Source organism: Panicum virgatum, chromosome 9K, assembly GCF_016808335.1.
Source record: "Panicum virgatum strain AP13 chromosome 9K, P.virgatum_v5, whole genome shotgun sequence".
Classification (NCBI taxonomy): domain Eukaryota; kingdom Viridiplantae; phylum Streptophyta; class Magnoliopsida; order Poales; family Poaceae; genus Panicum; species Panicum virgatum.
Genome location: NC_053144.1, coordinates 9,961,143 through 9,976,354, shown reverse-complemented (window position 1 = coordinate 9,976,354; position 15,212 = coordinate 9,961,143). Strand labels below are relative to the sequence as shown.

The following is a 15,212-nucleotide window of genomic DNA, read 5'->3' as shown; positions in this document are numbered from 1 at the left end:
GTACTGTCCTTTTCCCCAGTTAACAATGCTGGAATACTCTTGGTGTGGATGGTGCTAGTCAACAGACGCATAAAAGGGAGTCAGAATCACGGTTCTCAATCTGAAAACCTGATGCGTTTGGTCAAACTCTCACCAACGCTGCGTGCCTACGTGTCCAATGTTTAGCAAAGCCGTCTCATAACTAACGAAACAGACGTCCCGCTGCACCTGCTGCCGCGACGCCCGGCATTGCGAGCCAAGTCTAATCTGCTTTTAACTTGGGAGATGCTGATCTCCGTATGACGTGGTCTTACTCGGCAAAAAGTCCTTCGACGCACCGTACTATATGTTGTTATACAAGTCAAACGAAACAAAAGTTTAAGCATTGCACTTGTGATCAAGATTTGAAGCTTGGAAGTGCAGGGAATTGCTTCTTCGCAGGGTAATTCTGAGCCTCAGGCCGGTGTGGTTCGTATGGTACAATTTCCATGGCGATGGTACCCAACAGCAACAGATCCAAGCTGGTGCCCGAATGGAATGGAATGGCCTGCTCCGGGAGGCACCGAGTCACGACTACGGCATGGGGCCCGTGATCCGCGACGACGGCGCGCTCGCGTACCAGATCCAAGGTTGCCTTGCCTGGCAACGAGGTGGTAATGACTAAATGAGACGAGGTCCCCGCAGCAGCAATACTGGTGCTCCCTAGGCCGGAGACGAGCCCTGCCGCTGCTGCTGCTCCGCACGGCCGGTCCCCACTCCCCAGCGCTCGTGATACGGGATGCGTATGCGATACGGGCGAGGCCCACCACGGCCACGGGGGCACAGGGCGACGGCGTCCGTGACGCGGCCGCGTCGTCTATCTGGGACGCGCCCCGGCGGCACACGGGAGCACGGGATGGCCCGGGATTTTTTCAGATTTGGCGGCCTCGCTCGCCTGGCCCCGCCCCCGCCCAATGGTCCAGGATGGCTGGCAGGACCACGCCGGGCGGCGGCGGGACGAGAGCGCAGGTGACCTACCACGGACGAAGGGATCAGTTCCGTCTCGCGCTGTCGTGCTCAGCGCATACTACGCTTGTGACGAAAGGAAATCGGCCGGTTTGTTGAGCGTCTCGTGCTGCCAGAATCAGGAAAAATAGGAGGGGAGAAACTAACCACGAGAGCTAGTGGGGTCATTTAGATCACGACCCTTTTTTTCGGCAGTTTGTTCAGCAGTTTGGACGCGTTACCCCCAATTTTGGAGCAAGAATATTTCGCGGTTCCTGAATCCTGTGGGCATCGCAGAGGCCCGCCCCCACCCACCCTCCCGACTTGAATTATCAGCGAGTACCATGTCAGCTACTATTAATGAACAAGGCCAAGGCTGTGTTTAGATCTGTAAAATGGTGGTAAAAAAGATCACATCGAATACTGTAGCATTTTCGTTTGTTTGTGTTAATTGTTGTCCTATTATGACCTAAGTATGCTCAAAAGATTCGTCTCGTCGTGTACATCAAAACTATGCAATTAAATTTTTTTATTTACATATATTTAATGCTCCATGCATGAGGTAAAAAATTTAATGTGATAGGTGAATAGTGAAATTTGGAGAGATAAATTTTGGAACTAAACACAGCCCAAATTGTGCAGGGCGACAGGCACATCACTATCCTGCTCATCAAGATATCAGACCGGGGGGGGGGGGGGGGGGGGGGGGGCCTGCAGAGCAACTAAATCGCTCCGATTTCAAACAGCCTCACCGAAAACAGGATCCATGGCACCAGGTCACGACTTCAGAAATCAGAAGGTACTCCCTCCGTTTTCTTATTGATGACGTTCGGACAGGGTAGATTAGTTCATTCCTAGTTCAATCCATGGTCGGAAACGTCAACAATTGACGAACGGAGGCACTAGCTTTCACGGACCGATGGCAATGCCACCATCAATCAGCTGCCACCTTTGGTACCAGTAGCTGACAGTAGCTCACCAAACTTTTACAAAACATGACCACACGAAAATCGCATACCATACCAGAACAAGAAAAGTCAAGAAAAAATCTGGCAAAAAAAAATCAAAACACTAGATGGGCCTGAGTAATTACACATGGATAAGACGAATGACGGCAGCAGCTACAAAGCTAACACCAACCTAGTCAAGGCTAGAATGCGCACGGTAATTTAGCAATCGCACTTTAGAACTGGTCCCTAAACACACGCCAATCAACCTTCTGCAGCACAGCGTGCAAGCACCACGCACAACTTAATGACAATCAGGTTAACCGTCAAATTCAATAGGCTAAAAGATGCGAAACAGTTGACTCAGTCGAAGATAGGATTCATCCAATGCATGAATCGATTGAATGCAGGCTAGAGTTATAGCCGATTTCTCCCTCAAGTCAATTGAGATCAAGGAGCGAATGGGTTGGTGGGCACCTCCGATTCAGCCTTGGAAGATTGATCATCACCTTCTTCAATGTTTGAGGCCACGCTTGACTTCTTGATATCCTCTATCCGCGTAACAACATGTGCCATTGTTGGGCGGGCCTCTGGGCTGTTTGCTACGCAGTCCATAGCAAGCTGCAGGATCTGAGCCATCTGTTCCTCACCATTCTGATGTCTCATGAGCTCCATATCAAAAACTTCTGAACTCCAGTCAGAGCGATTAACTGACTGAACCCATCTGGGCAGGTCGACACCCTCATCATTGAGAGCAGCCTGGCTAGGGGCCTTGCCTGTGAGCAGCTCAAGCAATAGAACACCGAAGCTGTAAACATCTGCCTTCTGGGAAACCCTCCGGGAATCAATAACCTCGGGCGCACGGTATCCAGTGGTGCGAGACGGTGAGGATGATGGAGCAACAAGAGTGGTAAGCCCGTTGTCTGATACACGTGCTTGATATGATTTACCGAGTAGGACGTTGGATGACTTGATGTTGCCGTGGGAAGCTGTCGAGCTTGTTGAGTGAATGTACTCCACACCACGGGCTGCAGCTAGGGCAATACGTGACCTTAAATCCCAGTTAAGTTGTGTACGGCCAGAACTTCTGTTACCTGTTCAACAAAAACAAATTCATATACTTTGAATGAGACAAGAGTCTTAACCACTTACATTGTGAAGGTCAACAGACACAATTAAGACGGTCGTACGTAGAAGCATCAAGGAACATCTAAATCATAAAATACCGGCTCACAAACTACAATGACCTCGACAGATTGTGTTCTTTAATCAATCCAGAGTATTCTAACAGCCAAGCAGAGAGCACAGAAAATTAAAATGAAAAGTTCAAAATGACCTTCACAAGAACATACATACAACTAACAAAGGATGACTAAATCAATTACTTCCGACATTCTAAACTTGAGAAATATTAATTGACCAATAACATGAAAGGGGGAGTTCAGCATGGTAAACAGAGCTTCCATGTTGACATCACCGGATTTAACACATAAATCTGAGTCAACAATGTAAGTATACGACTTAGTAATACCCAATAAACTGCAAACCAGAACCCAATGATTTGGATATCGAGCAAATAAATAACGCCTTGACCCCCACTGAATTTGACTTGGCCTCCCTAGACCAGGACAAATCCTGAGTGCTGTACTAGCAGAGGATGATATTCAAACGGAAAAACAATGCAGATTAGCTCCTAAAGAACAAACATATGTGAAGAAATCAAACAATACCCTACCTACCACCACCGCCAAAGGATAATGCAAAGGCAATGGTACTAACAAGCACAGGTTCAACCAAATGGTAGCGCTAGTGTTAAAATCAAGGTAATATGCAACTGGAACTTGTGATAAAAAATTCGGGAACACAAAGATCTCACCGTGCAGGACTGCAGAAAGGCTACCCATGGGCATGAAGTCGTATACAAGTAGCTTCTCATCTTTGCTGTAGTAGTAGGCACGGAGCGGCACGATGAACTCATGCTGAAGCTCACCAATCTCAGAAATGCGTTCACGGAACTCAGGCTCGGATAGAGTCACGTCCTTGAGCCGCTTCACCGCCACAGTTGCCCCAGACTCGAGCACTGCCTTGTATGTTGTACCAAACGCTCCTTTCCCGAGCACCTCAGCCGACGCGCGCAGCAGGTCCTCCAGGTCGAATGGTGCCACGGCGGCCGCCGACCCAAAGAAGACCAGCTTCTTACCGGATGTCGACTGGCCGATAGGAGCATTAGGGTGGCCTATTGTGGTCAACGGCGCTACAGCCGCACCGCTGGTCATCTCGGGTGGTTTCCGACCGCCGGCAATAGCAGCAGGCGTGGGAGAAGGTGGTGGCATCTCCAGAGACTGCGTCTTAGTGCCCCCCGACCTGCGACAGAGGCAGATGAGGAGGAAGAGGAGAAGCGCGGCTCCCAAGGCGGAGCCTATGGCGATTCCGGCAATGGCGCCGCCAGATAGCTTCTTGCTCTTATGGCCACTTTCTCTGCCATTCCCACCGTTGTTGCCGCCGTTACTTCCGCCGCTGCCACTGCCGCTGGGCACAGGCGTCGGCGATGGAGTCTGCCCCGCTGGAGCAGGGGAAGGGGAGATCTCACCAGGGCAAGGCCCCAAGGGCCCGCCGCACAAGCCCGTCCCCAGGAACGCGGAGCGCGGCTGTGATCGGAGTGCGGCCGGGATAGATCCGTTCAGCTGGTTGAACGAGACATTGAACTGCTGCAGCTGCTGCTTCAAATCCGGAATCTCGCCGGAGAAGCGATTATTCTCGAGGAGCAGGGCCCTGAGGTGCGTGAGGTTGCCGAGCGCCGCCGGGATGGGCCCGGACAGGTCGTTCCCGTCGAGCGCGAGCCTGACGAGCCCCTGGAGCCCGAGAATCCCCTGCGGGAACCCGCCGGACAGCCTGTTGCCGTTGAGGAAGAAGTTCCGGAGCGCGGCGGCGTTGGCAAGGTCGTCCGGGAGCGCGCCGGAGAGCCCGTTGAGGCGGAGGCTGAGCGTGTGGAGCGCCGTCAGGTTCCCGAGCGTCCCCGCCGGGATCGCCCCAGAAAGCGTCGCCCCGGGGAGGCGCAGCACCGCCACGCGGCCGTTCTCGCAGGTGACCCCCGTCCACGAGCAGGCGCCCGTGGGGTCCGACGCGTTCCACGCCAGGCGCGGGCCGACGGCGTCGCGGAACGCCAGCAGCGCCCGCCCGTCGCTCGCCAGGTCGTCGGCCCCCGCCCGCGCCGCCAGCGCCGCGGCGACGAGCAGGAGCAGGGGGAGCGCCGAATGGAGGCGCCGCGGCGGCCGCCATGGCGGGGGCGGGGCCGGCGTCGACCGCATCGCGGCGGCGGCAGGTGAGGTGGAGGGAGCCGGGCCGGAGCGGGGCGCGGCGGAGAGGGGTGACGATGGCGTTGGCGTTTTGGGGGTTTGGGGGACGCGGCCGCGTCTGCGTGTGCGGAGGGAGGGGAGAGGTGGCGTGCGGGGAGAAAAACCCTAAAAACTCCCGTGCGCGTTTCGCGGAATAGGGCTCGGGGAGTTGGGTAATTAGCGGCGCGGGATTTATTCCGGGGGCTGGAGCGGAGGGGGGCGGCCGTTGGGGTTCGGTGGCGGCGGGCGACCCGCGCCCGCGAGACCGCGCGAGGGACGGGGACGGGAGCGCAACAGGTGGCCCGACTGCGCGAGCGCAACAGGTTTGCTGTGATGTTTCCTCTCCGGGGAGGGGAAGGGGGGTCCGATGGACGGGGGACGGGGAGGGCCGCGCCGGGCTGCGCGCCTGCGCGGCGGCTGTGGGAATGGGAGCGCGAGCGAGACGGTGCTCCGCGCGTGCGCGGCGCACTGCCGGGGGAGGGTGGTTGAGTTCAGACTGCCTAGGGGGCGGCGGCGCGGCGCCGTGCTGCTGCGTCGGACTCCGGCTGGACCTGACCCCGGAACAAACAAACCAAAAAATGCGTGTTGGTTCGCGTGCACAGGCCTGCTGGCAGCTGGCGCTGGGCCGTTTCTGACAGCCGGGCCCCCCACCGGCCGGGACGGGCGGGTTTGACCGGTTTATCCTGGCAGGTTTTACTGGTGCTATCACCCTCCATTTTTTAGCTGCGCGTCGAACAGCTGGAGGCTGGAGCTACATAAAATTCCCATAAATAAACTTCATTTTGAAAGGCCTTCGCGTTTTATGATGGCCATAAATAAACGTTGCCTTCCGTTCATCAACCCCTGGAAATTTGGTAGAAACACCAGGCGTGTACTGATTCCATATTCCCATGCTTGTTTTGGGGTCAGCCCTTCGCTGAAACTGCGTCCCCGTGTTGAACATGGACTCGCCTGGCCGAAACCGCACGGGATCACTTGCGTGTCGAGTCCACGCGCCGAGCTTTCGTTCCTGATAAGCGAACCGGATCGATGGTGCGGCAGGCACCGGGGTGTGGCAGGGTAGGCGAGAACCGTTCGCTTACCAGTGGATTCGGAACGAAATTCGTAACCCGGGGTGGCTGTGCATGTCTGATGATGGGCGGATCATCGGCCGCCGCCCACCGCCATCCGTTCTCGTTACGCACTTGACGCTGTACTTTGTTGGTGACCTTGGCAGGAATGAATCGTGTCCGTGTGGCATCTGACGCCCCCCCTCCTGCACCCTTTCCCGGCAAATTGGCTGCCCCATCCAAATTGGCAACTGCGCTAGCCGCTAATCAGTACAGCCTTCCATGGTCGATCTGCTTGCCAAACAGTTGTTTTGTTTCATGCATCTCCCATCAATGACCAGTCCACGGTCATCACCTGCAAGGCTAAGACATAGAGTTTTTTTTTTCTCCTCTCCTTACGGTCTATCAAGAGGTCGTATCACCAATTATAACTACCATTTGCTAGGTTAGGCCATAGAGTTTTTTTCCTTACGGTCTATCAAGGGGCATATCACCGATTATAACCGGGAACAAATTAGATGCAAATCAATCCCTTAATGTAAACTTCAATCTGAACCACCAGATCAGCATCTAAAGAGCATGGAGGATTGGATCAATCTCATTTTAAAGTTTGCACGGTTTGCATGAAGAAATTGATTTGCACATGATATTTTTCCTATTATAACTACCAACATTTGAATGTGAGTTAGTATTTCTTTGATAATTAGATATCAAAATCTAAGGGGTTGTTTGATTTCAGGGGGCTAGACTTTAGTCTATGTCATATCAAAGAGAATCTTAGTATTTAGAAGTATTAAATAAAGTTTAATTATAAAACTAACTGCAGAATCCTAGGGCTAAACTGCGAGACGAATCTAATAAGATATATTAATCCATGATTAGCGGATGGTCACTGTAGTAAATTATAGATTAATTAGGCTCATTAGATTCGTCTCGCGAAATAGCACTCAGCTGTAAAAAAAAAATTATACGTGTAAAATTTTATTTGATACTCCAAAATAGTAAGATTCTTTTTAATGTGACAGGGACTTAAAAAAACCTTGGGAAACAAACAACACCTAAATTATAATTTTGTACCTCATTGGGGTTCTTCATTGACCACAAAAAGGCGGAAAGGTGCATGGTTGAGAGTTGTGGTTTAGGTTCAAGGTCTTACGTGTTCAGCGTGCTTCAAAGTTGAAAGGATGGCCACAGGCCCACAAATTTGCCAGTTCTGTTGAGATCCAATTGTCCATCAGCGTTTCCAACCTCCCACCGTTCTTCTTCCCCTTGGCTACTTCGGTCCTGCGATTTCATTCAACACACGACACGACACGACACCCTTGTCCCGTCCATCTGACCATCTCCATCTCCACTAGTTGCACGTCGCCTGATGCGTCATATTGAGAAAATGGTTGTCGACCGAGTAGAATAAGCTCGAGCTCCTCTAGATGACCCCCTTTGGCTTGAATCTCTTCAGTGAGAACTGAAAAGTTGAAAGTTAAACCTGGTGGCATTTGTTTTCTACAGGAAGTCAGGAACCCACTACGTTGTTAAAACCAAAGAGCAAAAGCTCGTAGTGGAAAAGGGAGAAAGCGAAAGGCGACGACATGAGGCCCAGTTCCGGCGACACATGTTTTCCGCAATGGGCCGGCACCATTACAATCGAGGATCTCGAGGGAACGAAAAGCGGTGGCATCTCCTCTTGTTCTGGTTATCTTAAAAAAAAAAAAAACTCCTCTTGTTCTGGTGGCCACTTGCGCGCGAGCCGAAAAGCCATTCAAACTGGACTCCTCGTCTGCAGACTGCAGAGCGGATCGCCGCGAGGTGCTCCCGCCCGCGGGCACACGGCACCCTGGTGCGCGACGTCGTCGACCCGACGCCGCCGCCGTCGCGGGGCCCGACCCGCGCGCCGGCCGGCCGCCTTGTTCCGCGACCTCGCGTCGCGCTCCGCTCCGCCCCTCCCGCGCGCGGCTCCTCGTGCGGCGGCCTGCCCGGAAGGGTTAATCAATTGCGGGGTGTCGTCGTGACGCGCCGGCCGCCGGGTCCGGCGAAGCCGAAGCAGGAGGAACGGTCACCGCGGAAGCCGGCGGGCGGCGTCTCGGCGCCCGCGCAAAGAGAAAACAATGGCGGCTCGTCGCGGCGAATGCGCAAGGCATGTCGATACCGAGTCCTTGGCGAACAGCGGCCGATCTGGTCTAAACTTCGTGCCGATTTTGGCCGATGCTTCATTATTGCTGTGAGGTCACTGCCTAGCTCCCTCGCGTGGTCATCCTTGTGAGTGGCTCGAGTAGCCCCTCGCCCGGCCAGGCTCTTGAGCCCTCGTGGTACGGTACGACCGGGCGTGCCCCGGGAGATCTCTGTACAGCGCCGTGGACATGTTTTGCCCGTGAGCACGATAGGTTGCCGGGAGGCTGGCGACGCCACGGGCCATGGCGGCATGGCGCGGCGCGTGTTCACGTTGCCATCGCGCGCGCGCGCCGGCCAATTTGAGAGCGTTTAGCGGGCGGGTCGGCCTCCGGTGCGTTGTCCCCCGTTTGCCAAGCGACCTGCTCGCGCCTTCACGTGCTGACTTTCACCCGTTTTGCTGTTTTGCTCCAGCACCAGCTAATAGTATTTTCCTCTCACACTACTCTAGTAATAACCTCCAACCAGACAATAGTATTTTTGTCTCACACCACTCTAACATCAGCCTCCCGCACCAGCATGCGAACAGGGTCTTTGTTAAGGCGGACCGCGACAAGATGGGCGGTTGCGGCTGTAAGCAGACGACAGCGATGCCGCATTGCCGTCAGAGCATGGAGCGTCCTTCCTGCACTAGCACGGAGTGGTACCCGAGGCCCCGATGACTCTCTGTCTCTTGAGGTGGTGGTCTTTGGTTTTGTGGCAGAGTGAAATTGGGCATTGGCGCCGTGCCGCAGTACAAATCGAGTACCGTGGACTTGGTGGTAGCCTAGGCAGGCATTCAAATTAGTAGCAGCGGTATACAACAAACCATATGATATTTTCGTTCTAATTCTTCTGTTATCATGGCCTTGTTTGGTTTGCTAGTGCACACAATCCAAGAAAAGAATATCACATGTATAGAGTGTTAAATGAAGTCTATTTGCAAAATCTTTTTAGGGATGGGTATAACTTCTCCCTACGAATCTAATGACGGTAATTAATCGATAATTGGCTACAGTAATGATACAATAATCATTCTCTAATTATGCGGTCAAAGACCTCATTAAATTCTCTCGTGAAGTAGCACAAAAGTTGTGAAGTTAGTTTTGCAAATTTGGCTTCATTTAATACCAGTAATTAGTAGTCAAAATTCCCTAGTAAAACTAATACTCCCTCCTTCCCCGTTTATAAGGCATGGTGGAACATGACACGGTCTTCTAAACAACACTTTGATCATTTATTTATCATATATTATATCACTTTTGATTATAAACTTATAATCATTGTAAAATATATTTGATTATGAATCCAATCATATGAAATTTGCATTATAAAAATAAAAATTTAATAGTCAAATTATTGGTCAAAGATGACAAGGTTTGAATCTTGATATACGTGTATGCCTTATAAACAGGGAAGGAGGGAGTACTACGGAACCAAACGGGACCCATGAGCCTACAACTAAAGTTGAGCTGTTCATCGCATGCAGTGCAGGTGCAGCAGTGGTGATGTTGTTTTTCCGTTCTGGGCTCGATTTGGCGCGCAGCCCAAAACATCGTTGGGGGTTTGGTCTACGTTGCCTGAAAGAATCCAGCCCAAAACACCGCCGTTTCTTTTCAGTCTGTCAATACCGGAAACATTCAGCCCAAATCACCGACGTTTTTGAAGGCCGGTCTCTATTCTACGTGGGCCTACCAAAGATTTCGGCCGCGGTTTTTTTATTTTTTATTTTCATTTTTTACAAAAATATATTTTCGTTTTCGAAATTTACAATAATAAACCCCGGCCGCCCAGCTGTCGGGCGGCCGTCACCTGGTCGCCCTGCTGCCAGGCGGCAGGGGCTTATCTGTAAAAATTTTCGTAAAAAAATTGCGTTTCGGTCCCTGAAGGACCGGTCGCCCGGCCCCTCAGGCCGCCCGTCAGCTGGGCGGCCGGTCCAGGCTAGCTGGTTCTTCAATATTTTCAGAGGACAGAAAGAGCTCGTGTTTCATCTGCCTGCTGGTCTGATCGTGACAGGCTCACTGCTCTCTCTCCACCGAGCAAATCAGCACATGCTCTCCTTTTTCCACGCCAAGCACAACAGAGCAATCAATTAGCAGCAGCAGCTCTCTCACTTCTCTCTCATAAATGCACACTCACGCACTGCCAAAAGCTCTCTATTCTCTCTCACTCATGCACACTCTCTTCTCTCCCGTCCAGGAAGAGCTCGTGTTTCATCTGCCTGCTGGTCTGATCATGACAGTGAGGAACAGAGGTGGCGGCGGCTTGAGAGGAGGCACATGGCGTGAGGAGCAGGAGCCCAGGCTGCTGGCGGTGGTGTGGTTGGGGAAAAAGAAATAACTGGGGGCATTAAAGAGGAGCTCTGGCTGCTGCTTGTGCTATGTGCCAGTGCGTGAGTGTGCATGCATGCATGAGTGAGAAGAGAGAGAGCTGCTGCTGCTAATTGATTGCTCTGCTGTGCTTGGCATGGAAAAAGGAGAGCAGGTGCTGATTTGCTCGGTGGAGAGAGAGCAGTGAGCCTGTCACAATCAGACCAGCAGGCAGATGAAACACGAGCTCTTCCCGTCCTCTGAAAATATTGAAGAACCAGCTAGCCTGGACCGGCCGCCCGGCTGCCGGGCGGCTGGTCCTTCAGGACCGGAACGCAATTTTTTTACGAAATTTTTTACAGATAAGTCCCCTGCCGCCCGGAAGCGGGGCGACCAGGTGCCGGCCGCCTTGAAGCTGGGCGGCCGGGGTATATTCTTGTAAATTTCGAAAACGAAAATATATTTTTTTGTAAAAAATAAAAATAAAAAAATAAAAAAAAACCGCATTTCGGCCTTTGGTTTAGTGGGCCCACCATGCTGTGATGCAACTAACGGCCCGGCCCTCCGCCGCCTGCCTGGCTAATCCTGATTGATTAAAAAATGGGAAAAATTGGGGATGTACCATTAAAAGAACACAACTTTGGGGATGTACCATTAAAAGAACTCTTCTTTGCTCCATACCATCGAAAGATTGCATCCATTTGAATCTTAGCACAACCGTTAAGTCTCTGTTAGATAGGACATATATACCCCTACCACTTCACATATCTCATCACATAACAGATCAAAGGGATCTCCAGATCAATTGAGAGCATAAATTCAACACCACACATTAGAACATGATATAACACAGGTTTGTCAGTGCACAGTACTACCAACTGATCATAGTTCATACAGTTCCAACCTGAGAACATGATAATCTAACACATTCTTACAAGCTAACCATAGCTCACATGGTTCCAAGTTGAGAACAGACCATAAACCAAGTCATCCATTCTAACATTACACTAGTACAATTATTCAATAATAAGTCTACGGTTGATTCCTCCAGGTGAGATAGATGCCATCCTCCTTGTCGTCACACCTGGACTTGCTGGAGATATGGATGTCGCCCTCCGTGTGGTCACACCTGGACTTGCTGGAGAGATGGATGTCGCCCTCCGTGTGGTCACACCTAGACTTGCTGGAGAGAGGGATGCCATACTCCTAGTTGTCACACCTGGGCTTAAAGTGAATTTTGGATCAGCAACAATGTTTGAGAGCTCATCACCTTTGGTAGAGGCTTCGGCAGCTTTAGATTTGGTTTTGCTGCAAGGTTTAAATAGGGTTAGTATACCATACAGTATCACATATAAGGCATGAAATAGTAGTATAAGAGAGTTTTACCTTTGCTTTTTCTGTTTTTTTGGACGAGGTGGTGGAAGCTCTTGTTCTAGTTCAGCTTGAGTTGCATTACATCCCTTCTCTATATGTCCAAACTTGAAGCATCTTTTGCATTGATATGGACCTCTTTTTCCTGGCTCTCCACTAGCCTTAATTCTTTGCTTCCTTGGTCTACCAGCAGGCCTTTCTAGTGGTGGAGGGATCATTTCAAAACCAGGGTCATTCTTTGGCCATTGAGATTTGTCACCCATTGGACTGACCTCAAATTGATAAGCTAGTTTGAACCTCTCTATTGAGTAATATTCATCCACAAAATCCTCCATTTTGAGCTCTTTCTGTCTGAATTTCCCAAGTGCAAAAATAGCATGAGTGCATGGTTTCCCAGACACCTCCCATTGCCCACAGCTACAAGTTTCTCCAAGGAATTGCTTTAGGAGCAGCTGTTGCAATTTTCTCCATTAGATAATCATGCCTACGAGCTGTACATGCCCATGCGCAAGGCCACATAAATTTCAGTACATCACCTTTGTACCTCTTCCTGAAATTAGCCATGAGGTGTCTAAAACACTCGATGCTCAGCATCTCCCTTAAATATTTTTTTGACACCATATGCTAATCCCTTACAAGCATCACTATGAATTGTCAGTCCAGGTAGAGTCCCAATAGCTTTTTTCAGATTGCCCATGAACCAAGCTCAGTTGGCATTTGTTTCTTTGAAGAAAATTGCATAGGCAACAGGATACATCCAGTTGTGTCCGTCAATTGCAGTTGCTGCAGCCAATTGTCCCTTATACTTTCCTGTGAGGTGAGTGGAATCGACACCAAGATATGGTCTGCACCCAGCCAAAAAACCATCGGCACAAGCTCTGATGCACACAAACATCCTTGAGAAGTGCATTTTTCCATCAATCTTCTTACAATCAACCTCGACAATGCTTCCTGGGCAAAATTCTTCTAGTGCAGCTTTGAATCTCCACAACATTGTGAAACCCTCCTCCCAAGTACCATGAAGGTCATTCATGGTTGACTTCTTTGCAGACCACACTTTCCAATACGACAAATCAACGTTGTATTGTTTCTGCAACCTTTTTTGCAACTTCTTCGCACTAAGAGAGGGATCTTCCTTCACAATATCCTTAGATCTACGAGACAACCAATTTATAGTGGCCTCTCGCCCCTTGACTGTGGTTGAGCTACAACAAGTGTGCACATCTAAATTTGAAAGTTTGACCACCTGCAAGAATAACTAGAAACATATTAGATCAAGCGCAAAACACAAAAAATAACCCTTTTACAAGAATATATAACAAGAGGATAGAAATAAAACCATAAATGCGTTGCCACCATGCAGCCTCTTTGCAAACACTTTCCACTCACAACTAGCATCTTTGCACCTTGCTCTGTATCTCTCTTTGTCACTGTGCTCAATCTTTGTCTTAAACTCATTTCTTATGGCATATGTCCTAATTGTTTCAAGAAATTCATCCTTGTCTTCAAATGTGTCTCCCTCTTTGATTACTGGATTCTCTTTGTCATATGTTGTGTGAGGCACAACATAATCATCTACCAAGCCAGCCACATCATCAGGAACACTGTCAATATCAAAGTCTAGAATAGGCCTTGCCCTCTTTCTTGTCTGTTGTACCTCCACTGGTTTCACATTATTACCATCAACCAATTTGAAGTACCTCCATTCTTCATTTGATCCAATTGGCTCATCTCCATCTGGATCACAACCAGCTGTCATGAAGTGTTCTTTTTCCTCTTCTTCAGCCATTGGTGGCCCAGCAGTTGTTTGACCATATTCAGGTACTTCTCTCCATTCCATATCAGCATGCATATCCTCATCTCCACTCTCTGTTGTACCAATCTTTTCCTTGGCCACCACATCAACTACACCAGTCATCTCCTCACAGACCACATATGTTGCTGTTGCTGTATCTGTTATGGCAGGCATCTCCTTAGCCACCACATTGGCTGCAGCACACATCGTCTCCTCCTCATCCTGACGTCTTCCCACTGTCATAAACAACTTGACTAGATCAGACGATCTTAGCAGGTCAAGAAATTGAGCATCCGATGCCAATTTGCAATGCCATTTATCTCCCTTTCCAACAACCCAGAAAACCGGTTTTTCATGACTGCCCCATTTGAAATACCCATCAATATCCTTCTCTAGATCGATGAGTGCATAGTGTTCTGGATACACAGCCAAATTTATGGTTCTGCCCCGATTGTACACCTTTTTACCCTCCAGAACAGTTAAGTAAGAGTTGACAGTAACATCTAGTCTACATGAATTCTTTAGATTGTCCCTGAAATATAGGGCACACACAAAAGGAACAAAGCGTAAGGACCTAGCAAGAACAACAATTTTAGGTCCATTCGTTCACTTCACACAGCCAAGTCCTCCATCCTCATATGCATATACTCATATACAAGCAAAACTAGAAGAATTTTGGAAGGTTTGAGAGAAAATTACCCCTCCAAAACACTAGTTGGATCCATCTCCAGTCAATTTCACATCAATTAGGCCTACAAAATCTCCCCAAAAAACTAGGGTTAGGACATGAACTCGCATTGGAGGGAACGAGGAAGGGAGAGAGAGGGGGAGCGAGAGATGCACACCATGGAAGAGAGGGGCTCGAGTGGAGGAGGTCGTCGCTTGAAGGTTGGCTGCCGGGAGGTCCGCCGCCGCCGGGGAGCCTGTCCTGTCGCGCCTTTGGCCGTGCGTGCGCCTCTCGCGATATGTGCGTGAGAGCAGGAAGGAACCGAAGGAACTCCTTGTTCTTTATGGCACATGGGCAAATACGTCCTTTCCTAATTAACTCATGGGGAAAAAAATAAAAACTAGTAGATTTTGTAGCTGAACAAGACGGAATGGTAATAACCTGTAACGTTTCAACCTTTCGATGGTATGAAGCAAAGAAGCGTTCTTTTAATGGTACATCCCCAAAATTATATTCTTTTAATGGTACATACCCAATTTTCCCTAAAATGCTACGCCAGGTCAGGGCAGGCTCCTCTCTGCTCCAGTCTCGGCCTCCATGTGGTTGTGGCCACGACTCGGGCCCCCCCGCC

At 50.1% G+C, this 15,212-nt stretch overlaps 2 protein-coding genes across 3 annotated transcripts; both read right to left on the bottom strand.

The window, feature by feature from the left end:
- Positions 1–1,975: 1,975 nt before the first annotated feature.
- On the bottom strand, positions 1,976–5,544 carry LOC120650002 (probable inactive receptor kinase RLK902). Its single transcript, XM_039926958.1, has 2 exons — positions 3,787–5,544; positions 1,976–3,004 (listed from the first exon to the last, which is right to left on the bottom strand). The coding sequence occupies exons 1-2, from the start codon at positions 5,216–5,218 to the stop codon at positions 2,361–2,363; spliced, it is 2,076 nt and encodes a 691-aa protein (XP_039782892.1). The 5' UTR covers positions 5,219–5,544; the 3' UTR covers positions 1,976–2,360.
- Positions 5,545–11,553: 6,009 nt separating this feature from the next.
- Positions 11,554–15,122, bottom strand: LOC120650001. 2 transcript variants are annotated; one of them, XM_039926957.1, is made up of 3 exons: positions 14,760–15,122; positions 12,135–14,666; positions 11,554–12,056 (listed from the first exon to the last, which is right to left on the bottom strand). In XM_039926957.1, the coding sequence occupies exons 2-3, from the start codon at positions 12,452–12,454 to the stop codon at positions 11,765–11,767; spliced, it is 612 nt and encodes a 203-aa protein (XP_039782891.1). In that variant the 5' UTR covers positions 12,455–14,666; positions 14,760–15,122; the 3' UTR covers positions 11,554–11,764. The 2 variants fall into 2 exon arrangements, with proteins under 2 accessions (XP_039782891.1, XP_039782890.1); XM_039926956.1 differs by lacking the exon at positions 11,554–12,056 and having other exon boundaries at positions 12,481–14,666.
- Positions 15,123–15,212: the final 90 nt, after the last annotated feature.